This window comes from Pseudorasbora parva, chromosome 9, assembly GCF_024679245.1.
Source record: "Pseudorasbora parva isolate DD20220531a chromosome 9, ASM2467924v1, whole genome shotgun sequence".
NCBI classification, from domain to species: Eukaryota; Metazoa; Chordata; class Actinopteri; order Cypriniformes; family Gobionidae; genus Pseudorasbora; species Pseudorasbora parva.
In genome coordinates this window covers 633604-661353 of record NC_090180.1, presented here as the reverse complement: position 1 = coordinate 661353, position 27750 = coordinate 633604, and the positions used below count along the sequence as shown (strand labels likewise).

Here is a 27750-nt window from a genome sequence, read left to right as displayed (position 1 = left end):
TTGTCTGAGTGTGTGTTACTGTGTGAATTATGGGAACAACAAGATCATTTTTGGAAGTGGAACAACACTAAGCATTGACTCTCGTAAGACACATTTTCTTCATCATATTTCATAGATGTGCATAACAGACCCTAAAATCATAATCTATTACTGAAATAATGTCTTCGCTCATACCACAGAATATCTGACTCACATTAAGACAAACATAACCTGTAAGGTTTAACAATGATAGGCTAAATATTTAAAAGACCACACGAAATGTAATCTCAAATGAGATTTTTCATAGATTTTTAAAAACATTATCCTTTATAATCACCACATATGGAGCACATTGGCCTCAGGTCACTGATGGTGTGTGTGTAGTGAGGGTGTTTGTGTAGTAATGGTGCGTGTAGTGTTTGTGTAGTAATGGTTTGTGTAATGATTGTTCCTGATGTGTGGATGGTTCTGGGACAAAGATCATTTTTGGTCAAGGAACAGCTTTAAGAGTTGAATCAAGTAAGATATATTTAATGTTTTATTATTTGTACGTAAATTCTGCAATAATGGAATGCGATATGATGCTTTAGTAAATATATATATTCATATTTTATCATATTTTATAGATGTGCATAACAGACCCTAAAATCATCACCCGTTACTGAAATAATGTTAAAACCACAGATTATCAGTCTTAAGACAGAGTTCATCTGTAAAAACAGCTAGAGGATGGACAAGTCATGATTAATATATGTTAGTATATTAAATATGAATAAATCGTTGCTGAAACAATGACTGAAAGTAGTAGGCCTTTTACCATCCTGGGTTAGTATAAAAACACTATGATCAGATTTAATAATGTTCTGTTTACAACTGAAGATGTCATTGTGTTTTGACTGAAAAACTGTACACTGTAAAAATGTATTTAAATATAAGTTACCTGCATGGCTGCCTTAAAATTTTGAGTTTATTGAAATTCAAAACAAAATTTGAGTTAATACAATGAAAACTTTTGAGAATCAACAACCTTTATTAAAATCGTATTTAAATATTTTCTAAGCATATTGGGTAATTGTGTGTTTTTTGTGAGATGATGCCGTGAAACATGCCAAATTGTGCTATTTTCATGATTTATCACTTTTTTTTTACGTGGTTCAAATACAATATTATTTTGAGTTTCTATTTATAAAACTAATTTCCTTCATTGTTTCAACTAAATCTTTTAATTTCAATAAACTCAAATTTAAGGCAACCAGGTTACTTACTTTTTTAGGTTAAACCAACAATATTTTTTACAGTGATGAGTATTAGATCCTGTAGTTTTTGTGAGGCATGTTCATAATGTGTGACGTTTGGTGCAAACAAGATCATCTTTGGAGAAGGGACGATATTACATGTGGAAGCAAGTAAGGCTGATTTCCTCAGTTTGTGTCCAGCGTTTGGACATCGGGCCTGAATTCACTCGGTCACACTGTAAACCAAAAACAAAAAGTTGAAAAAAATTAAACGTTTAAGGCAACCGGCTGCCGAACATTTGAGTTTTCTCAACTTAAGGTCAATAGTTGGACAAACTTTGTTTGAGTTATCTCAACTTTTTTCATGTTAAATAGTTGAATAGACGTTAAAAGCTGAATTTGTCATGACACATAAGTTGGATTTTTTACAGTGCAGAGTTAAAGGCCAAAATACAGTAACGATAATGAGTGTCATGGCACTGCGGTCGACTCAGATGTTGTTCTGCTGTTCAACACTGTGTGAATTATGCCAACAAGATCATATTCGGTCAGGGAACACGGCTTTATGTTTATCACAGTAAGTGCAATGCATTTTCATCATGAAAGTATATTAATAAACGTCTGAAGATAGTATATATTTGAATATCGTGTCAGCTTGAAACGGTAAAGAATGAAATGGCTGTGATGAGAACAAAGTCATCTCTGAACAAACGGATTAATAATATCATCACTATTGATGATGTCCAGTCCAAACTCATTCTGTGCCAACATTTATTAAAGACCAATTTATGAATTGTAAGTTTAGCAGTAAGATAATCAAACCCGACGGCTCGAGAGTATTTGCTGAGGCTTTTGCTAATGTGTGAATTACAACAAGATCATATTTGGAGCTGGAACCAAACTAACGGTGGAAACTCGTAAGAACAAAACTTTCTTTCTATTAATTAACACAGTATTGATTCATACAATACTTAAGCATCACAATATTAATACTCTTTGCATTGCATGTAATCAAACAGTCGAAGTATGAAAGTCATAAGTGCCACGTATTCTCTTGATCAAGGAAACTTATAGAGATAGTAACGCTCATGGCTGTTTATATGACAAAATTACATATTTTGTGCTGTAATATTGAAATTAGTAGGTTTAGTCATGTACATAAATACTAATATAATGTGAACGTTTGGATTTAAAATATCTATTTTTTAGTATTAATAATGATCCAGAAGTCATGTCCTAGTTGTTGTAGTTGCTCAGATGAGTGTGTGACGACTGGAGTAAAGATTATATTCGGGAGTGGGACTCAGCTCAGGGTTCAGTCGAGTAAGTGACATTATTTCATCAAACTTCTTCCTCCTTTTGAGTTAAATCTACTATTTTAAGATTATTCAATTGACTTATCAGAATCTAAAAATGTGTTCGATTAATTTATATTTGATTAAGATAATCCAAAATGTATGCTTTCAAATGTCAACGTAAAGTACTTTAGGGATGTTAAGACACTATTTAAATCTGATTTTAAGAGAAAAACACAATCTAAAGTCTCACCATGAAGTACAAACCCAGTCATAAGGGTCAATGTTGAGATGTGTAGATGATCTGAAAGCTGAATTAATAATCTCTCCATTGATGTATGGTTTGTTAGGATTGGACAATATTTGAAAATCTGGAATCTGAGGGTGCAAAAACATCTAAATATTGAGAAAATCTCCTTTAAAGTTGTCCAAATGAAGTCCTTAGCGATGCATATTACTACTAATAATACATTTATGATATGAACATGTGCTAAATATCTTCATGGAGCATGATCTTAATATCCTGATGATTTTGGCATAGTGAGACGCACGACTGATGAAGAGCTCCAGGACACAATTTAGCCAGAGAACATTGAATTTTCTTGTATGTTTTAAATTGAACAAACCCACATTAATTTAGCATAAGTTTATTCTGCAAAATATCGCTTGCCAAGCCGTGATCAGTGATAGTCTTGCGTCTGTAAGGCTGTAGTTTTTGCTCTGTGGTCTCATACTGTGGACTTTTGGAGGTGCACAAAAGATTATTTTTGGAACAGGCACAAAGCTAATAATTCAAACAAGTAAGTCTTTTACATTTAAATTTTCATTTGAACAGATTTCGACTTCTGAGAGGTATTTATTTGTTGATCATTGAAAAAAACAAATCCTTGAGAAGTTCTCCAGCAAAAAGTTCTATGTCAGGTTAAATGATGTTGGTCATCATTAATTGATTTGTTGATTTATTGTTTCTCAGTATAAATAAGAGACCCTGGAGCACAAACCCAGTCATAAGGGTCAATGTTGAGATGTGTAGATGATCTGAAAGCTGAATTAATAATCTCTCCATTGATGTATGGTTTGTCAGGATAGGACAATATTTGAAAATCTGGAATCTGAGGGTGCAAAAACATCTAAATATTGAGAAAATCTCCTTTAAAGTTGTCCAAATGAAGTCCTTAGCAATGCATATTACTACTAATAATACATTTATGATATGAACATGTGCTAAATATCTTCATGGAGCATGATCTTAATATCCGAATGATTTTTGGTATAACAGAAAATGGATAATTGTGACCCTTATAACGTATTGTTGGCTATGGCCACAGATATACCCGTGAGATTATGACTGGTGAAGAGATCCAGGGTCATATTTATATTGATTTCAAATATGCGGGAACGCTCAATACTTTAATACTTTAAACAGGTACAACTGCATTAGACACTCTATTTGATATTAAAAACACAGTTGATAAATATGTGCTATAAGTGCTAGAGTAGCACCTGTTGAGTAGATGGTTGTTGTGTAAGGACATGTTAGTGTGTGACTGGAGCTGGAGTTACAAAGATCATCTTTGGAGAAGGAACGATATTACATGTGGAAGCACGTAAGGCTGATCCTGATTTGCTCAGTTTGTGTCCAGCGTTTGGACATCGTGTCTAAAGTCACTCGCTGTCAGAGTTTAAAGCCAAAATACAGTAAAGATATTGAGCTGCAGATGTTGTTGTTCTGCTGTTCAACACTGTGTGAATTATGGCAACAAGATCATATTCGGTCAGGGAACACGGCTTTATGTTTATCACAGTAAGTGCAATGCATTTTCATCATGAAAGTATATTAATAAACGTCTGAAGATAGTATATATTTGAATATCGTGTCAGCTTGAAACGGTAAAGAATGAAATGGCTGTGATGAGAACAGAGTCATCTCTGAACAAACGGATTAATAATATCATCACTATTGATGATGTCCAGTCCAAACTCATTCTGTGCCAACGTTTATTAAAGACCAATTTATGAATTGTAAGTTTAGCAGTAAGATAATCAAACCCGACGGCTCGAGAGTATTTGCTGAGGCTTTTGCTAATGTGTGAATTATGACAAGATCATATTTGGAGCTGGAACCAAACTAACGGTGGAAACTCGTAAGAACAAAACTTTCCATTAATTCATCTTATTAATGAACACAGTATTGATTAATACAATACTTAAGCATTACAATATTAATACTCTTTGCATTGCATGTGATCTACCAGATAAAGCAGTTTGATTATAAAACTCATAAGTGTTGCATATTCTCTTATACAAGGAAACTTGAGATAATAATGCTCAAATCACAAACCCAGTCATAAGGGTCAATGTTGAGATGTGTAGATGATCTGAAAGCTGAATTAATAATCTCTCCATTGATGTATGGTTTGTTAGGATAGGACAGTATTTGAAAATCTGGAATCTGAGGGTGCAAAAACATCTAAATATTGAGAAAATCTCCTTTAAAGTTGTCCAAATGAAGTCCTTAGCAATGCATATTACTACTAATAATACATTTATGATATGAACATGTGCTACATATCTTCATGGAGCATGATCTTAATATCCGAATGATTTTTGGTATAACAGAAAAAATGGATTAGATATATATAGTTGATAAATATGTGCTAGAGTAGCTCCGGATGGTTGTTGTGTAAGGCCATGGCAGTGTGTGACTGGAACTGGAGCAAGGCAGATTATTTTTGGAGAAGGAACTAAACTGAGAGTTTCAGCCAGTGAGTATTATATATTTCTATCCAAATTATGATGATCTATTAGGGCTGTTACCGTCTCCCCTTTAGTCTCACTGAGTTTAGCTTTCATTAATATACGTTTACACATTGATCAGGAAAGAACAAATCGTGTTATTAGTAGCGCGTTCATTTATGTTACGCAATTGTTCTTGGTTTCCCTGGGCTTCGAACCCATGGCCTTGGTGTTGCGAGCGCCATGCTCTACTCATTGAGTTACAGTTAATAACTCGTTTACACACTCAACACAATCGGTGATTAGTTGTGAGTTTTTGCTATGTAGCTAGTGTGTGTGTGACTGGTGGTTACAAGATAATCTTTGGTGAAGGAACACGAGTGCATGTTGAAGCCAGTGAGTATATCTTTACCGTTATTGCTCTTTTATGTTGGTTTAAATCTCTTTATATATATATATATGCATTTGGAAGACACGTTTATCAAAAGCGAGTTGCGTTGCGCTGTATTTTTTCGTTTCTTCTCAGGGAAAAACCCATGATTTGATTTTTCGGGAAATCTCATTATCATGAAAAATGGAAAAGCCTGATATTAAAAATATCTTTATTCCTCTTTAAGACTTTTTTAAAATGGAAAATAATGTGATTTGTAAATGGCTAATAACACAGCTGATGCCAAATGACGAGGAAACCCGTTTGAAAACAGTCATTATTGAGCTGACCGTCAGAAATCACACTTCACCCTATAATCATAAGCTTTATAATATAATAATCCCCATAAATCATGAACAGCGCTGGAGATGTGAGTGCGCTTTTTGTCAAGAGCTTTAGTGATGTGTGTATGACGGGACAAACAAGGTCATTTTTGGAAGAGGGACTTCGCTCTCGGTGGAAGCCAGTAAGAGAAATACTTTCACAATCACATTCACTTTCAAGTTAAACTAAACTCAAGCCACACTGATTATTATTTTTGCAAATCTTAATAATTTGTTATATCTAATTACTCGTTCAATATAAGATCACTGAACATTGAGTCGGTACAGCACACTTTTACTGTCCCCTTCACATCATTAATAATTCACTACACAAACTCTCCTTTCCTTTACATTTATTAAACCCACATCAAGTAGTATAATGCATAATGTTTGCTAATTGCATCTGCACACCATTACACAGCCACACTGTCCTATTTAACACACATCTCTGCAGTCGCATGAGTACGGTGAGTTATTGATCGTTCACATTAGTGAGTATAGTGCCTGAGATATTAGCACTTTAATGTTAGTTTTATGCTTCGCTTCACCTGATGTGCAGTTTTTGTGCTGTGGTTTATGGCTGTGTGTATATTGGGAATAAGATCATATTCGGAAGAGGGACACGAGTAGTTGTGTCTGCACGTAAGTCATATTATTATTATTCATCTTCAGATAACCAACTCTTAATGTGTAGTTTAGAGTCCATTACAGACCAAACATGCCGAGAAGTCAGCAAAAACTAATGCTTTTTATTCATAATCCCAATCATTGTCTTACTCATGAGCTAAAACTGTTCAAAATGTGCTAAATTTTTATTGTAAACTCTAATATTACAAGAGGGAAATGATGGCTAAAATATCAGAACTTGTTAAAGACTGAACCGATGCAAAAACAAATGCTTTTTATTCATAATCCCAAATATTGTCGTCTACTTATGATCTAAAACAGTTCAAAATGTGCTTAATTATATTCGTGAAATAGGAAATGCAGAACCTACTGCTTATGATATCGCAAATTCATTATAAACCCTAATATTACAAGAGTGAAATTATGCCTAAAACATGGGAACTTGTTCATTTTATTTTAGCAATACTCTACACCTTCTCATGAAATACTTATATAAAGTACGAACTGTATTTATTGTGTGATTTATATTCCAAAATGAGTTTTTACCTTGGGTGCATATAACACGTTAATAAGTGTGTAACATATGCACATAAAATCTCATTTTGATGAATAAATCACACGATAAATACGCATTTCATGAGATCAGGCTGCAATAATACACTAGTCAATGACGGCTCATTCTGTGTGAATGATGATTTGGGAATCACATTAGGCTCCGGGACTACATTAATTGTTCACTGAAGTGAGTTATTATCTTTCTTTACTGGATTTTGTACTAACAATAATATTCAAATTTAACATTCAATTGTTTAACGACTACACAAAGACACAAAGTCCCCAGAACACAAGCGTTCTCTCTCAGTATTTGTAATGGAGTCGGATGTTGTGTGTCTGATGGACGGAGAGTAATATTTGCCACAGGAACTGAACTCAGAATACAGTCGAGTAAGTGTGAATGTTTCCATCTTAAAGTGTTCAGATTCTGCAATCAGTTTTTGTAGATAGTTTTGGACCCACTTTATGTTAGGTGTGTTGGGTAAGTTACTCTTCTAGTAATGAATTACTAGTTACTAATTACATCTTCAGTAGTGAAATTAGATTACTGTACAAATGACTCCCTCCTAAAAGTATTTCATTACTCATTACTAATTACTTTCTAAATTCTAACCCAACCTCGACTAGTTAATGATTCAAGGCTCTTTTCATTTATTCAAATAAATCATATAAAACTACATCAATTGTTCTTATTAACTGTCCAAAGTCTTACAAATGTGATAAGGAGACATAAAAACATGCATTTTAAAGTTAGACTTCAACTTTTGATGTTAATTCCACTACTGAATTATATATAATTGCAATCTATACACAGTATTTAGTTCAACCACATCAAAAGTAACTGTAATTAAATTACAGAAAAATAAGAGTAACCCCTAAGTATTTAAAATACAGTAACTAATTACTTAGTAACTAGTTACACCCAGCACTGTCTTTAACGGTGTACTAACATTTAAATTGATAATTTGATAAGATGCACTTATTATGCACATTCATGCTTTTATATAAAGTGGGACCTTATTAATTAGCTTCACTCTTTTTCCATGCAATGTAGAAATCACAGCAAAAAATGACTTTAAGGAAATAGTTTATATGGCCGTTGTGTAGTTTTTGTGTGCACTGCTTTCATTGTGTGAATACGAACTGGAAGGTCATCTTTGGTTCAGGAATGAAACTGAGAGTTGAGCAAAGTGAGTATTAAAGCCTGTTTTATGCTCTCGCCTCAGATTATATTATATTATTGAAGTATGTTAGTTTTATATGAGTTTGTGAGTTATGATACGTCTATTGTAGCATTACTTATTATTTTAAAATATTAACTTATTTGGCATGTAGTTTGGCATTGCCATATCCATTCATTAGTTTAGTGTTTTTGATAATTTCGATGTAATGCACATTGTGTGAGATATTATTGGAGCATCAGAGAAACGCAGGGCTTTTTGTAGTGTGTGTAAAGAGTGTGTGAATACTGGCTATAAGATCCTCTTTGGCAGGGGAACTAATCTGGTCATACGATCAAGTAAGTTGCATTTAAAAACAACTCAAATAATATTCAATAATCATCCCTTTGTTCCCTTCATTCCACATTAATACGTCAAACAAACTAAAACAAGACTGCGCAAATAACTCTTAAAGTTTTGATTACACTTTTATTACATATAATGAAGTTAAATAATGATCATCTGGAAACCTAAACACCACTGCATCGCTTGATATCAATGCAAATCTTCAGAGTTATTAACAATATTACACCGTCATTCTTCACACAAATATTAATGTGGCTAATCATTCATGCACATATATTACAATTAAATTATGATTAAAAACCAGTTGTATAAGCATTTAGAGGATCAAAAGTGTCATGACTTTAATCAAAAATTCTATTAATTATGTTTCTTGATACATGTAAAAATGTTTTTATGTTTGACAATTCTGAAACTTCGTGTAAGTGTCTTCTATTCATGTGTTAGTATAGTTCTTAGCAAAAGCAGTTTGCATTAATGCAAAAAAACAAAACAAAAAAAACACAGTATAAAGCAAATCTGTCGTGTTGATAGCCGATAACGGTATCAGTTACTGTAGTGAGGATGAACAGTGTGTGAATCAAGGGCTTCAGAAACTGATATTCGGTTCTGGGACTAAACTAACCGTTCATGCACGTGAGTTTTACCGTTTTCATCATTCTCTTACACTAACGTAAAAAATAATACCAAACAAATCATCACTGTTTAGCAGAAAAATATGTAAAAATGAAAAATTATTGCAAAATTAAAACCCCCCAGAGGTTGTTAAAGTACTTACATGTATTTAATTTATTACATAAAAAATAAAACAAGTTAAAGCTCTTCGCTCAGGGTCTGATGTTATTGTGATGGGCTGAACTCGTGTGTGTCTAACGCTCAGAAGATCATCTTTGGGACGGGGACCAAACTCACTGTAGAAACACGTAAGACTGCATCAATAACAGATCTAAACTGGTTTTTAAAACTGTAAATTTAAAAAAACTTACCGAAAAATGTTCAATCAAAATTTAACATCCTAAATTATGCCTAAGTGCCTAAATTATAAGTGTGTGTATTGCTGGAATGTTAAAGGATCTTCTCAATAGTGTAAGAATTGAGTTTTTAGCTGCAAATGGTTGTGTGAAAGTTGGCTATCAAATGGTCTTCGGAAAGAGGACCACAGTTGTCGTTCAAATAAGTGAGTTTTATTGTCTTGTTTGTTTTTTCTTTATTGTTTAGTTTTTTTACTAAACATAGATTTCTTTTTTTTTATAGTTTTTTTGGACGCCATTACAAGTAGCTTTAAGATATAATGTAGGGCTAAACTGGCTCTAAAACAGTAAGTTACTGCAGACATATTCTGCTTAAGTTTAGCATGTTTAAAACATTTGTCCATCATATTCAACAGCGGAGAGAAGTGTTGGAGACGGAGCTATATAATAAAATATAATATAATATATAATATGAGTGTAAAATCACTGATTATAACCAAACTTTAATAAGTGCTGATTCTGAATCAGTGGAGACTTCATTAGCTCGATCTGCTGTACTGTGATCTATAGAGAGATGATATATAACTCAGTGAATATCTGAAGGCATTGGTTTCCGTCCCAGAGTCTAAGGGTGTGTGAATGTCAATAAGATCATCTTTGGGAAAGGAACCAAACTTACTGTAGACACAAGTAAGTAAACCACTTCAACAGCCAACATTGTGTTATCAGATAAGATAGTTTAGTAAAATAAAAAGTATTATCCTCCTTAACACCTTAAAAGAGAAACGTTCATCATTTGCATAAATCAAAGTGCTTCCCAAATGCATATTTCATACTTTAACAAATTACTGCTGACTTTCACTTAAAAGCATTCTGTGAAAAATACACTACAAATTTACAGAAATCAAAGGTTATGTCAGTCACATTAGTATTAATATGAATATATGCCAGTGTTATGATAGTGTTAAAGTGTGTGATGTGTTGATGGTGTTTTCGCTGTTTGCTCAATGACTGTGTGAAGGATGGACTTAAGATTTACTTCGGGAAAGGGACTAAAGTCATAATACAGTCAAGTAAGTTCAGACCGGAGTTACTGTAGTGAGGATGAACAGTGTGTGAATCAAGGATTTGGCAAACTGACATTCGGTTCTGGGACTAAACTAACGGTTCATACACGTGAGTTTCATTCTCTTACATTAACGGAAAATATTACTAAAAAAAGTCACTATTTAGCAGAAAAGTGAAATATTAAGAGTGAAATATTATTATGAAACAAAAGCAAAAGCCCTAGTGTGATTACATCTGACAAAGGTTGTAAAATAATTAAATTAAATAAAAAATAAAACATGTTAAAGCTCTTCGCACAGGGTCTGATGTTATTGTGATGGACTGAGCTCGTGTGTGTCTAATAATCGGAAGATCATCTTTGGGACGGGGACCAAACTCACTGTAGAAACACGTAAGACATAACAGATCTAAACTAATGAAGATATAGATAAAGTTATCGATGTTAGACTCAGTGACGTTCTGTAATTATACAGTGTAGTTTTATAATTTAGTTTGCACATTGCATCTTAATCACAGTCTTATTTCAAATATAAACTCTTAGACATCCTCCTAAAAAACAACCATTGAAAACCATAAACCGTTAAAAAACAGCCATTATCGAAATATGATTAAACACTCAAGCATTCGTTCAAAACGTCATACACACTTCATTAAAACCCTAAGTGTGTGTGTTGTTAGATTTTTAAAGGAGCTTCTCAATAGAGTAAGATTTGAGATTAAGTCTGATCTTTACATTTTCCGTCCGCCATTACGAGTAGCTTTAAATATAAGATAGGGCTAAAGTGGCTCTAAACTCGAGTTCGAATTCGCTCTTGTGAAGAAAACAGACAGAAATGTGACTTGATCAAACCAGTTGTTCCAGTTTGAGGAGAAAGATTAGGGCAGTGGGATCTGTCCATGTGTGACCGCGGGAGATAAAATGATCTTCACAACAGGGTCTGATCATAGAAAACCCAGAGTTACTGCATATTCGGCTTTATCCTGTCCATTTAACACGTTTAAAACTAGTCTATCATTCCTCACACATTGTCATGAGGAAGCTGCTCTGACTTTAGTGCTTTTAGACCATATTTAGTTCTGTCAAATCCAAAATAACAGTTTGAGTTTACATAATATAGGTGTGTGTGTACTGTGTATAATTAATATGCCTGAATACACACACATATATGTATATATTTACATGTATATATATTTATATAATGTATGTTATATTTAAATATTACACATGTTTCTTAAATATATACATGTATATGTGTGTATTCAAATATACATATTAATTATACTCAGTACACACACGTACAGTTTATTATGTAAACACAAACATAAAACCTTAAACCAATGCCATTCTTAAAAAAAAAATAGAGAGGTAAAAAACTCTCATTACATCAACACCATACAAATGCTTTTCTTATATATGATTAATTTAAAGAAAATAAAGGTACAAAGCAAGAAAACATTTTCAATATCTGAATTAGACGGTGTGGTTTATGTGATGGAGTCGACACTTGTGTGAATGCTGCCAACAAGATCATATTCGGCACTGGGACGAGATTAATAACAGAAACAAGTAAGCTTGCATTATCAATGTTACATTAAAATATACTGTATATTATATTCCAAATGCATCGCATTTACACTATATTACCATTTAAATCCTAACCAGATTAACTCGATACAATAGCTTCATCTAATCTTCATCCGAATGTAATCTTGGCATTACTTTAATAAGCATTAAATGAATAAGAGTTGGACTGTATAGGGACAGGTTTCCTCATCGCAGAGGAACGCTATGTGTTTGGAGAAGGAACTAAACTGACCGTCGAAACACACGAGTGCAAAATTACTACTGATGACAACTGTGATCAATATATAACTCAGTGAATATCTGAAGGCATTGGTTTCCGTCCCAGAGTCTAAGGGTGTGTGAATGTCAATAAGATCATCTTTGGGAAAGGAACCAAACTTACTGTAGACACAAGTAAGTAAATCACTTCAACAGCCAACATGAACAAATACTGAACGTTGATATTTACATTTGATCACTAATTTAATAGATCGCAATTATTCAACAAATGTGAACAATGTGTGTGAAGTTGTAAAAGTATATGTGCAGTCCAGATCATACATTCTTTAATCTTGAGTTAGTATTTTAAAATCTAAATGATGTGCTTATTATTATCATAATCACTTGCATTATTCTTTCCTAGATTACTACATTTTCCAAACTAATCAAACTAGTCATATCGAAAAAATGTAATATAATAAGCAGCCAGTAGCTGGGCCTGGTAAATGCTCTGTACTGTACCGATGTGTGAATCCAGGGAATAAGATCATATTCGGGACCGGCACCGGTCTCAGTGTTACTGCAAGTAAGATATTGTTTCATCAGATAATACAAATAAACATAATACTTTTAAACATTAAAGAAGAAGAAGAAGAGAGATGTTCATCATAAAAACCACAAAAGTCCATAATTAATATTTGCATGAATGAAAATGCTTATTCAATACTTCAGTGTAGTGGTGACTTTCACTTTAAAGTATATTTGAAAACCATACTAGAAATTTTACAACTATAAAGGTTATCCCAGCTACAGTAACATTGAATATTAATATATGACACTATTATAACAGTGTTATAACCGAGTTTGGTAACGCTTTATTTTAATCAGCTCAGCTTTAGTTCGTAGGGTTTCCATCATCATCATCTCTTAACCCTTAAATTTGGCATCAACAATAATATCCCTTTATTGAAATACATCCACACAATATAATTCAATATTCAGACAATATCAATACAATATTTGGAACAATAGCTGATACTTAACAGATTTTATCATTTCATATTATTTCTAAATGAGATTTTACGTGATAATAATAACTTTCATCCCAAATGAAGAAGTGTGTGTTATGAGTGTATGGTCGACAGCTGTGTGACTCAAAGCGGAGTGAAGATCATATTTGGGAAAGGCACTAAACTATCTGTGTTTTCCAGTAAGTGTGGATCAATTCTCTCAAATATTGCATTACTTTTTATGAAATATGCACTTATTATGATCAGAACGATATAGTGATTTCCTGATCTGCTTAAAAAGATGTAAAGATATTTACCTGAGAATTCATACTTTATAATTATTTTCTTGTAGTATTATAATTAATTCCCAGATAAATACACTCAGAACAACCACTGTCCTTTTATCTTAGGAACAGATTTGGAGTTTTTATTCTCCGCTCTAAGCGTAATATTAATATAAATGGATGGCGTTCCTTCTGTAAAGTGTTCACTCCAGATGTTTTGTAAGAATGGCTGCTGTTCTCAGGATGCTGTAGTTTTGAGTCTATGCCCAATGACTGTGTGAATGCTGGACAAAAGCTTTTCTTTGGCATGGGGACTAAACTTCACGTAGAAAGCAGTGAGTTGGGCTTTAATCTTAGTGTGAATGCTTCAATATTGAAACTAAATTGATAACTTTAGTAGTCAAAAATGTAATAGTTGTGGCCTTGTCCGTAATCGCTACGAATAATACTTTGAAAAACTTGGACTTGTTATGGCAATTATAAATTATCTCGTACTCAAACTTGGACTTTTAGACACTTTCCGAGTACAGTCAAATCCCTGGCATGTGTAACACGAAAGAAAAATAAGATTAACAACATAAAATGAAGACATCAAGACATCAATAAACATCTCTCACTCAAACTCAAATGGTTAAGTTCTTAGTCTCGACAAGACGGACTCGAGCCCAATGCTAAAAAGAGCCCAAATTTGTGTTAAAATTGGACAATCATCTATCAACACTTTTCCGTACATGAGGAATCACTGTGTGAATGATCAAATTAGAATATTATTTGGCAAAGCAACACAACTCATTGTACACTCAAGTAAGTTTCAATATTCATACCAATATATGCATAAAATGCTTATTTAAAAATGCTAGTTATCTGATATTGATGTAATAGAAAAGCTAATAATGTCATATAGAGGTTTTTAACACAACTCATGTTCTGCCATTTTGATTATGCAAAAAAAACAAACAATCAAACAAAACCAGCAAAAGCATGCGGTCAACACAATATCAAAGAACGCAACTCAACAGAATGTTAAACATTTATCTGCATATTTGTAGAAATGAATAATATCTCAACAGTGAATATAGATTTATCCAGCCCATAACTCTAGAATAAATGTGCTGAGCTTCACTGATGTGTGAATCCTGGGGCCAACAAGATCATATTCGGGACCGGCACCAAACTAACTATTACTTCAAGTAAGATATTTCATTTCAATAGAATGAATTGTTAAAATAAAAAAAAATATGATCCTTAACACAGTTCTTTTAAACCTTGAAAATGAAGAGAAAGGTTAAAACACACAATATTGCATGAATCAAAGTGCTTTTTAAACGCATAATCAATAATTAAACAGTTTAGTGGCGACTTTCACTTTAGAGTATATATCTTTGCAAAGTATACATGCCAGTGTTATGATAGTGTTAAAGTGTGTGATGTGCTGATGGTGTTTTCGCTGTCTGATCAATGACTGTGTGAATGATGGATATAAGATTTACTTCGGGAGAGGGACTAAAGTCATAATACAGTCAAGTAAGTTCAGATTTTACAGTTAATTACTTACGTTTATGCAGTTTGGTTGGATAAAACTGATAATAGTAAATAATTATATTTATGTACAGTCATGTCTGTTAATTCTCTATGAAATAAACACCAGACAAGAGAGGCTAGAGTTGGATTCTGGGTAAATGTGCCATCCTGTACTAATGTGTGAATGCTGGCTATGGAAATATCATATTTGGAATAGGCACCAGAGTAACAATTGATTCAAGTAAGTTTTATACTAAGAAAGAGATCGTTTTAAAACTGTAAACTATATTTTCATCAAACTAATCAAAGTTCTTGAAGACTTAGAGTCAAAATGGCTTCAGTCTAATTCTGATATTCTTTAGCACAACTTTTGTTTCACATTAAAAATAAGGTCCTTGTTTGACTTTAAACCATAACTTTAGAGAAATACAATACACAAAGAGCATTAACATTTAATACAATATAATAATAATAATAGACAACTGTATATTGTGATATAGATGATATAGATTCCAAATTATTTCAGTCAATATTTAATGCTACTGTAGCTTGCATGATCTTTATAGTTGTACCACTTTTCAGATATGTATACTTTTAAGTGAAATTCATCACTGAGCTGTTGAATTATATTCTAAATAAAGTACTGTGAGTGAATAATAAAAGCCCTTAATGAGGAGAAGATAGGGAGTATGTTTCTGCGGTCAGATAACACACTGTGTGACTCAAGGATTTAACACACTAGTGTTTGGAAAAGGCTCTCGACTCACCGTACTTTCACGTAAGTGCAGATCTAGCCGGCTTTAAGACTTTATATTCTACAACCAAAGTTACATTTAAAACTGTGAACACACTACTGTATTGTAGACTTAACATTTACTAAATGACACTGGGGAAAATGGTACTATCGAAACTAAACTGACGAAAAGATTTGTAATATTGCCATAGCAGAATATGTGATAGTTATACTCGAGATGGCTTAAGTATATCCAGAGGTCAAGGTCACTATAGTGGAAAATTAGCATTCATGTCAAATATAATCAGACTAATGTGCAAGAAAAGCTTTATTTTAATCAGCTCAGCTTTAGTTCGTAGGGTTTCCATCATCATCTCTTAACCCTTACATTTATAACATCAACAATAATATCCCATTATTGTAGTACATCCACACAATATAATTCAATATTCAGACAATATCAATACAATATTTGGAATAACAGGTGATTCTTAACCGATAAATTATAGTATTATTTGATAATAATAATAACTTTCATCCCAGATGAAGAAGTGTGTGTGTGTGTGTGTGTGTGTTATGTGTATATAGTCGACAGCTGTGTGACTCAAAGTGGATTCAAAGTGATATTTGGGAAAGGCACTAAACTAACTGTGTTTTCCAGTAAGTGTGGCTTAATTCTCTCAAATATCGCATTACTTTTTATAAAAGTTTTTATTATGATAATTATTATCAGAACAAAAAATCATCATCTCCTAATCTTCTTAAAAACATGTGAAGGTAGTTATCATTTTCTTGTAATATCATACTTAATTCCCACATAAATACATTCAAAACTTACAACTAGCTTGTTGTTAACTTTATGAATAATGTTTAGTCTTAGGAACATAAGCGTTAAAACAGATTTAGAGTTTTTATTCTCCGCTCTAAGCGTAATATTAATATAAATGGATGGCGTTCCTTCTGTAAAGTGTTCACTCCAGATGTTTTGTAAGAATGGCTGCTGTTCTCAGGATGCTGTAGTTTTGAGTCTATGCCCAATGACTGTGTGAATGCTGGACAAAAGCTTTTCTTTGGCATGGGGACTAAACTTCACGTAGAAAGCAGTGAGTTGGGCTTTAATCTTAGTGTGAATGCTTCAATATTGAAACTAAATTGATAACTTTAGTAGTCAGAAATGTAATAGTTGTGGCCTTGTCCGTAATCGCTACGAATAATACTTTGAAAAACTTGGACTTGTTATGGCAATTATAAATGATCTCGTACTCAAACTTGGACTTTTAGACACTTTCCGAGTACCGTCAAATCCATGGCATGTGTAACACGAAAGAAAAATAAGATTAACAACATAAAATGAAGACATCAAGACATTAATAAACATCTCTCACTCAAACTCAAATGGTTAAGTTCTTAGTCTCGACAAGACGGACTCGAGCCCAATGCTGAAAAAAGAGCCCAAATTTGTGTTAAAATTGGACAATCATCTATCAACACTTTTCCGTACATGAGGAATCACTGTGTGAATGATCAAATTAGAATATTATTTGGCAAAGCAACACAACTCATTGTACACTCAAGTAAGTTTCAATATTCATACCAATATATGCATAAAATGCTTATTTAAAAATGCTAGTTATCTGCTATTGATGTAATAGAAAAGATAATAATGTCATGTAGAGGTATTTAACACAACTCATGTTCTGCCATTTTGATTATGCAAAAAAACAAACAATCAAACAAAACCAGCAAAAGCATGCGGTCAACACAATATCAAAGAACGCAACTCAACAGAATGTTAAACATTTGTCTGCATATTTGTAGAAATGAATAATATCTCAACAGTGAATATAGATTTATCCAGCCCATAACTCTAGAATAAATGTGCTGAGCTTCACTGATGTGTGAATCCTGGGGCCAACAAGATCATATTCGGGACCGGCACCAAACTAACTATTACTTCAAGTGAGTGAAGCGCTTTCCAAATGATCATTCTTTAGGGAGTTTATTTGGTGTTCAATGGCTGGCATTGCTTAACATTGTTCATTTAGATATTTCAAAATGTAAAATAATAGAATGCAATAATGAGGATAGTACAGATGAGTATACCGTCATGCCAGCAACTCAGATAACTATAGAGCTGATATAGTCTGGGTTAACTTTAGACCTGATATAGTCTGGGTTAACTTTAGACCTGATATAGTCTGAGTTAACTTTAGACCTGATATAGTCTGGGTTAACTTTAGACCTGATATAGTCTAGGTTAACTTTAGACCTGATATAGTCTGGGTTAACTTTAGACCTGATATAGCCTGGGTTAACTTTAGACCTGATATAGTCTGGGTTAACTTTAGACCTGATATAGCCTGGGTTAACTTTAGACCTGATATAGTCTGGGTTAACTTTAGACCTGATATAGTCTGGGTTAACTTTAGACCTGATATAGCCTGGGGTAACTTTAGACCTGATATAGCCTGGGTTAACTTTAGACCTGATATAGTCTGAGTTAACTTTAGACCTGATATAGTCTGAGTTAACTTTAGACATTTCTTTGGCATGTTCTAGTCTACTCTTGGGCTTTGGTTAGACTTTATTACATTTTCACAGACAGCCCAAATGTTGCCTTGTTTTAGCCCAGACGTCAGGGCTGTGTTTGGATGGATATGCTTGCTGGGTAATATTAGAAGTTCACATGACTTTAAATTAGTTTAGTGTTAAATGAGTGTTATATTTTATTGACTTAGCTCACAAAATGATCTTTAATCAGATATCACAGAAAGGTCACAGGATGATATGAACATCATGTCTCTACACATGTTTTTAATTTAATACTGCAATGTCTAATATTTGATAGTCTAGTTTAATTGCATAATAAATACCATGTGAACGAAAATAAAGCAAATTTAGTTTCATGATAATTATAGTCAAATATTTCTGGTTCATAAGTTTAGAAGTGTGATCTGTAGAGACTGTGTGTTTTTGGCATGGAGTCGAGAGCTGTGTGACTAATCAATATAAGATGATCTTTGGCAAAGGGACCACACTTATAGTACACACACGTAAGTTTGATCTCTAAAACTCTAATAATCACTTAAAATATTTGATTCAACTGCTGCATATGTCATTGATGATAGCTTTTTACAGACGTCCTCATCATATGTTCTCCATTCTATTTTAAATAGAGTATAGTGGGAGGAACCATCATTAATGCAAAATATGAGAATATCAGATAATCATGCAGTTCCTCAACTTAACCATAAAACAATCCTTTGGGATCATTGATTTATGTCACATCAATATTAGCCATTTATTGCAGTACATCCAAACTACATCAGTAAATCTCTGGAATAAAGCTGAAATTGAACTGATCATACAGGTTTAGGAGATAATAATCCCAACCTTTATCCCAGCTGAAGAAATGAAAGGATATTTATATGTTCAGCATCAGTTATGAGTGTATGGCCGACAGCTGTGTGACTCAAGGCGGATTCAAAGTGATATTTGGGAAAGGCACTAAACTATCTGTGTTTTCCAGTAAGTGTGGATCAAATCTCTCAAATATCGCATACGTTTTTATGAAATATGCACTTATTATGATCAGAACGATACATCTCCTGATCTTCATAAAAATATGTAAAGATATTTACCTGAGAATTCAAACTTACATTTTTTTTTTGTAATATCACATTTAATTCCCAGATAAATACATAAAAAACGTACAGCTTGTTTTTAACTTTATGAATAACTTTTGTCTTAAGCGTTAAAACAGATTTGGAGTTTTTATTCTCCGCTCTAAGCGTAATATTAATATAAATGGATGGCGTTCCTTCTGTAAAGTGTTCACTCCAGATGTTTTGTAAGAATGGCTGCTGTTCTCAGGATGCTGTAGTTTTGAGTCTATGCCCAATGACTGTGTGAATGCTGGACAAAAGCTTTTCTTTGGCATGGGGACTAAACTTCACGTAGAAAGCAGTGAGTTGGGCTTTAATCTTAATATTGGGTTTATTCTGTGATAAATCCATAATTTCATTAACCAAACGTGACTATGATTGTATTGCAAAAGGAGAATTTCTTGCAAACAATAATTCTGTCCAGAGATGCTGGACTAAAACAAAACAGTAAAATGACAAATATAAAATGATCAAAACATTCTGGACTCGACAACAGTCATATTTGGGGCGAGCACTAAAATAATAATCAATCCCAGTAAGTTGTTTTATCTTTATTAGTTTTTGTAATATATATTTATCTGTCAAGAACACTGAAAGATGGACGCTCCACAGATATAGAGGACATCTATATGTGCATTTATATCAAACCTGCTCTACAGTCCATAAACATAACGCTTTATTATTATTCATTGTAAACCCCTTTAATGCTGAAGAAAGCTGATGTTAAATCTGTCCTGCTCCTGGAGTTATTATGCCACTTCTAACCACTGTGGGAATAACAATATCGGTAAAATCATATTTGGGAAGGGCACACAACTCCATATACAAGCCAGTGAGTACAACCATTTAAATATTATGCTTTTATAATATTTTCATAGGACTTGGTGTCTGATTTGGCATCTAATCTAATAAAAATCACAAGTAATGAAATGTGATATTAAATTTACTATACCAACAAATATCAGAAGTTAGATGTTTTTAAAACCCGCTTCATCCACAGATATTAGTTTATAACCAAATTATTAATATAATTTACTGTAATATCCTCATCTGTTGGAACTAATAACTCCTCGTCCGATCATTTCCTAATTCTCTGTGTTTGTGCCCGTCCAGTCACATAAAGAATTATTAAAAAACACTAATCAATGCTTTTCCAGATGTTTGAAGCAATCATTTCTCAACTGGACATATTTCAAGATTATCATTTAATATTCTGCTTCTTCGAATAAAATGCCTAATTTGCAAAAACTGTTGAGGACATTAAAGACCCAGAAGTGTATATAATGCAGATTTATATCAAAATTGCTCTACAGTCCATAAACATAAAGCCTTTATTATTATTCATTATAAACCCCTTTAATGCGGAAGAAAGCTGATGTTAAATCTGTCCTGGAGTTATTATGCCACTACTAACCACTGTGGGAATGACAATTATAATAAAATCATATTTGGGAAGGGCACACAACTCCATATACAAGCCAGTGAGTACAACCATTATAATATTATAATATTATGCTATTATAATGTTTTCATAGGACTTGGTGTCTGATTTGGTATCTAATCTAATAAAATATTTAGAATATTTCAAAATATGTTTTTAAAACCCACTTCATCCACAGATATTAGTTAATAACCAAATTATTAATATAATTTACTGTAATATCCTCATCCGTTGGAAATAACAACTCCTCGTCCGATCATTTCCTAATTCTCTGTGTTTGTGCCCGTCCAGTCACATAAAGAATTATTAAAAAACACTAATCAATGCTTTTCCAGATGTTTGAAACAATAATTTCTCAACTGGACATATTTCAAGATTATCATTTAATATTCTGCTTCTTTGATATGAAATGCCTAATTTGCGAAATATTTTGAGGACATTAAAGAGACAGACGTGTAAGTGAAAGAGACAGAAATTGATTTATATCAAAGCTGCTCTACAGTCCATAAACATAAAGCCTTTATTGTAAGCTGATGTTAAATCTGTCCAGGAGTTATTATGCCACTTCTAACCACTGTGGGAATGACAATTATAATAAAATCATATTTGGGAAGGGCACACAACTCCATATACAAGCCAGTGAGTACAACCGTTTAAATATTAAAATATAATAATAGCATATTATTTTCATAGGACTTGGACTTTTAGAGTCATGAGTAGTGAAACTTAATATTACATTTACTGTCCCACCAAATATCAGACGTTTTCAGACGATGATTTAAAAACTCAATTCATTCACAGACATTAGTTATTAATCTAATTATATGATTTACTGTAATGTCAAATGTCACGTCTTTATACCGCCAGAGGAAAGCGTGTCCGATGTGTTTGGGTGTCGAGGTTTGTAATTGTGTGATAAACTGATATTTGGGCAGGGGACTCGGCTCATTGTGTTATGGAGTAAGTTATGATTGAGTTATTAAAGATGAACTGATATTACACCAGCTCTTCCACTAACCCACCGACAGCACTGGGAGTCTTACACAAGAGATGTTTGATTTAATGCCATTTATTTCAGTTTTCTGACACGCTTAGCCACGCCGTATATAGCGCAGTATTTATGCCACGAACACACACGGTGTGAATGACAACACCGGCAGACTGATATTTGCCAAAGGAACTCAGCTGTTTGTACAGTCGAGTAAGTAAAACCTTTCGTTTGACTGGAAATAATTCATCAGGACATCAGATTAAAAACGACGACATTACGAAATCATGAGCTTTAAACAGAACGCCAGTGTCCAGCTTCATCACGCAGCTCTACAAATACACTCTAACGTCAGATGTTATTATCTAAATAACAGAAATAAAGAATTGCTTTAAATAATTAGCTAAATAAATGTCAGTCATAAGAATCAGTTTATGAATGATGAAACTGTGAAACATACTTCATGATCCGCATCTCTATCCTACAGATCATACTGGAAATTCATAATTACTTTATCTATATTATACAGTATACACACTGTAACATAAACTAAAGAAAAAAAAGGTTTTTTTTGTAAAAAAAAGTTAGAACCTGAAATTTAAGTACAATAAACTTGGATTTTTAAGTCATTTCAACCTCAATTACGTTACAAAACATACTTTAAAAAACAAGTTGTATCTTGTATAACTTAAATTGCTTAACTTATTTTGATGAGTTAAAACAAAGTAGAAACATATGTTGTCATAACTCATTGATTTATGACACGTTTTTGTGCTGATCTATCAATCTGTGTGACTAACGTCAAAATATTCTTTGGAGGAGGAACAACATTAACAGTACAATCAAGTAAGAGAATAATATATAATAATAATAATAATCAAAGAACTCGGATAATGTGTGCCTGTACAGATCGGCTAAGTATTTAAACATATTATATGACTTTATTATTAGTTATCACACAAAGAGAGGTTTGACTTCTCATATTCAACCTCCGTTCGTGAGGCGACTCCTTAAAACAACATGCAGAAATAATCGTTTGAATGAACGATTAATGTTTTACGGGTAACCTATGGTAGAATATAATACGCATTTTCATAAATCATGTGGAGAAATAATGCAGCTAAATAGAGAAATTTAAACTGTCAGCAAAATAATAATCAGCTGCACATTTGAAAGCTTACCATTATGACATAACTTTCTGTAATAATTCACTTTCTAAAAACCTTAATGACATATTTCATCACGTAATACATCCGATCTCTTTCTTTAGCACCACTGAATAGATACACAAACATCTGAGTTTGATAAGAGTCTAAATAAGGCTGGCTGTCAAGTGTTTTTTTGTATTATAAATTAAACAAACTTTGATATTGTGTTGATTTTGCGCGTATAGTACAGAGCGTCAATTATGCGTAACTTCAGCCACACGCATTATGATTATAATATTCACATTGATTATGATTATAATGTCCACATGGATTATGATTATAATGTCCACATGGATTATGATTATAATGTCCACATGGATTATGATTATGATAAGAGTGCTAATCATTGTGTGACTAACACTGCGTCCCAACACATCCAAACGAAGCTACTGCGGATCTTTAGCAATATTTGTGTTATATTTTGACTTGTGATAAAACCTGACGTAGGTTTTCCCGATTAAACAAGTGTGACGTAACCGATTTAAACATGGCAGAAGATTATAATAAAAGCTTCTGAACTTGGACACGTAGCAGGAATTATCACCGCTATAGTTGAATAGTTAAAGCCTGAGAGCTGGTATCAGTTGTGGTTAAACGTGTACGTTAGATGTATAATATAGAGTATTATTCATTAGGGTAACTGTGTTGATGCCATTAAAGAGCTGAAAGCATTGTAGGTCATATTGTTTCATATTTAAGTTGATCTGTGTTGATGATTGTGCTATGAATTAAATTAAAACAGCTAATAATGATAGAGTCTCCATTGGTGGACAGAGACAGTGATATGCACCAAACATATCCCATGGAAATATGTTTTCCCACACAGTGTTATATTGTGACATTAACTATATGCAGTGGTTATTAAAGTCTGAGTGAGTTTTTGAGATGGGATATCAGCCTGTGTGTCTGGGAGATCAGCTGATGCTTTAGAAGGATAGGGTGAGAATTGGACATATTATTAATATTTTAAATGTTTAAAGTAAAAGGACTTTGGTGTCATTGATTTGAAGCAAACATACTATTCTATTCTATATTTCGTATTCGACAATAAAATTGTTTTCCATTTTAATTTGAAACGTGTGCTTGGGAAGGAAAAATGCTTCCCATGTTTAGGATCAGGGAATGTTCTTCTGATGGAGCTCACACACATGACGAAACCTAACTGGCTCATTTGTGTCTGCATTACACACACACATTTTATGCTTGTGAAACTAATGTGCTTGCTTTTTCTCTTATGTTTTTACAGAAACTGAAAAAAGGCCAGAAATTTACAAATTTGACAACTCGTGTCTGGCCACGGACTTCACAAGCCATTCGGCTGTAAATCTCAGCGGCGCTCAAGTGGTGCGATATTCAGGCAAAGATTACCAGAACTACTACAGCAGCTTCGCCTTGGGAGGAGCAAAAGACAATAAATGCCAGGAAACAGGTCAGAATCATTACATGCACTAAAATAATCCATTTTAATAATGCTGGTTGCATTAGATTAATCTCCTTTATCCCACATTCAGGTGACTGTAAAGAAGGATCATCCGGTCAGAGTAGCGAGATAGAAAAAGGTAAGTCTTTCATTTACACCCACAGACTTCAGATTCTAAGCCTTCATGCAAAATACACAGAAGACCCGGAAGACATGCTAACGTCATTTACTTTCTGCAGATGAAAAAGTGAACTTCTTATCCCTGGGCCTGTTCTGGCTGAGGATCCTCTTTCTGAAGACCGTGGTGTTTAACGTCCTGATGACCTTTAAAGCCTGGATGAGCTAACGTGAGTCCAGATTCATCTCACACTGCATGGGTCTCATTCACCAACACTGCGGGCCGACACTTTCATGCAGAAATTACGATTTATTATGACTTAAGCTGCATTTAGATAAAGTTCAGGATAACATTTGAGAACTGACTGAAACCATAAAGGCAGTGGCTATGTGCATTAAGTGTTCATTTACATTAAACGTTTTTGTGTGTGTGGTGCAAATAATGTTAAATGCTAAGGGCAAATGGTGGCACTATTCCATGTATATGATTATATTTATTAAATCATAAATGCATGCCATCTTTTAGAGACATTACCTTAGAGACATTGTCTCGAAAGCATCTCCTACTTTAGTGTTAACTTCATTAATGATGACCTAAAATGTTCACTGACGACCGTTTCCATGACTGAGATGAGACGATCATGAGACATGCAATATCGACTAAAATGTAGTTAAAAAATAAAACTTGACAAAAATCACTTAAGATGATAAAAAACAGTCCTCTACGAGCGTTCATGCTTGAGTTTGCCAGATTTCAAGGCTTTAAATCCCCAATCAGAGCTTTTAAAAGAAACATTTTCTACCCGGTGTTTTACTTCATCTGTGCAATCTGGCCACCATGCACACACACTCTGAACAGCGGATGATCTGAAAACACACACGAACAAGAGCTGATCAATCCGACATATTCTGCTGAAATAAGGCGGTGTGTGTTCTGGCACGAGCCGCTCGCTCCGTTTGCTTCTCATGAGGAACTCTAATAATACAAACACGGATCGCGACTGTATTTGCGATTCCTGAATAAATGCACGAATGCAAGCTTCATCTGGCAGTGCAACTAAACAACTAAAAGTGCATTTGACACTGGACCAAGACTAAATTAAAAAATATCTGATATCTGAAGTGAGTGTAAAGAGCCTCTGCCAATGAGGTAAATAGACACGCAGAGAAAAGAAGATCCCGGGGGACTAACTTATAGTGATATTACAGGTTTTTAACAAAACTGGTGGTGTTCTGGGTGGTTGCTAGGGCGTTGCTAGGGAGTTGTCAAGACAATATTGGGCGGAGTTAGTGTAAATAGCCTTTGCCAACGTGGTAAATAGACACCCAGAGGAAAAAAGAGACTCAAAAATTACGTTTTTTAACAAAAATGGTGTTCTAGGTGGTTGTTAGGGCGTGGCTAGGCAGTTGCTAAGGTATTCTGGATGGTTGCTAGGTGGTTGTCAAGACAATAATGGGTGGAGTTAGTGTAAATTACCTTTTCCAATAAAGTGGGCTATTTGCACTTGGTGTAAATAGACACTCAGAGAAAAAGACGACTAAATGATAGTTATATTACAGTCTTTAACAAAAACTGGGATAGGCTCTGGAAAGGAAGCCAGCCCACATACTCTAGACCGTTATAAGCGGTGCTTAATGAATATCAAGTCCACTGCTGTGATTGGCTTTACTCGGAGATCTCGCTGCACACACAGTAAGTACGCAACCATCAGTGAATGAGACCCAATGCTGCTTTAGCTCACTCTGCTCCATATGAGCCGCTTGGTTTGAAGGATTAACGTGTTTTATTCTTCTTTCAGGTCTCACGAGTCCCAATGGCTTCTCATCAGTCGGGTTTATCGTCAGAAACGCTCATCACATCTGAGGGAAATTAATGTTATGCTATAGTGCTTATGGTCGAAGAAGAATACTGTACACACATGTGAATGTAATGTGTTTATATGCTTTTGTAATATGGGCTCAGCTATTCTAGTTTAGGATACAATCGCCACAATTTAGCTGTTTCTAATTTAGCAACTTAGTTTAGATTAAGTTTAGCAACGTAGATTTTTTAAAAATGTTTCATGTTTAATTTCTCTTTATTTTAATGATTTCTACATTTATCATCTAAAAAAATATATTATTTTGTAAAATGTATTTTTAACTTACTCTGAAGCTGGATTTACTCTGTCTATAGCTTTCATATTTACACGTGGACTTGTGCTTCCTTCTGCAATGGCAGATGTGTATCGAGTTATGACTGCATTGTGCAAAACATATGAAAATAAAATGCATAAATGACCAACTCTGGGGTTCTGTGTATTATAAGCATTTGTTCAGAAACTGTGTATTATAAACAAAATCCAACCAGATGAAAATCTACAGGTACATTTAATTTACTAAATGATAATCCGACGCTTTACAAATTAAAGTTTTGTGGTCACACTTATATTAGTTGACATTAAATACTTTGTGCTTGCATAAAAATATGAAGTACTGTCCACACTGTATGGGCAAAGCTGAGGACAGGTCGGATGGTTAGGGTTACCGGTGGGTTAAGGTCAACAGTTGTAGACTTAAAATGTAAGCTTTGTCCCCTTTATAGTTTGATTCACAGGACCGGACACTAGTTATTTTGCAAAGAGATTTTCTTTTTTATTATTTTATCTGTCAGACATCTGACATAGGAGAGAAAGACATTTTCTGGCAGATCGTCTTCATTCCAGCTTTCTCTGATCTCTGGTCTAAAGTGTTGGGATTTATTCAGCTACTTTTTCGCCCCTGAGGCGCACGTCGTACCCCCAATTGTTTATTAAAGTCATAACACACCTCTCCTCAATAAGCCGCATGATTTGACGA

The 27750-nt window shown here is 33.7% G+C and overlaps 1 protein-coding gene across 1 annotated transcript; it reads left to right on the top strand.

Annotated features, from left to right (window-relative positions):
• Positions 1 to 1321: 1321 nt before the first annotated feature.
• Positions 1322 to 27190, top strand: LOC137090261 (M1-specific T cell receptor alpha chain-like; the record flags this gene model as incomplete). The annotated part of the gene is made up of 5 exons (XM_067454153.1): positions 1322 to 1385; positions 24622 to 24804; positions 24887 to 24934; positions 25035 to 25142; positions 26712 to 27190. Coding segments are annotated over 4 exons (402 nt in total), but the record flags the coding sequence as incomplete, so codon positions are not given.
• Between the last annotated feature and the right edge of the window lie 560 nt (positions 27191 to 27750).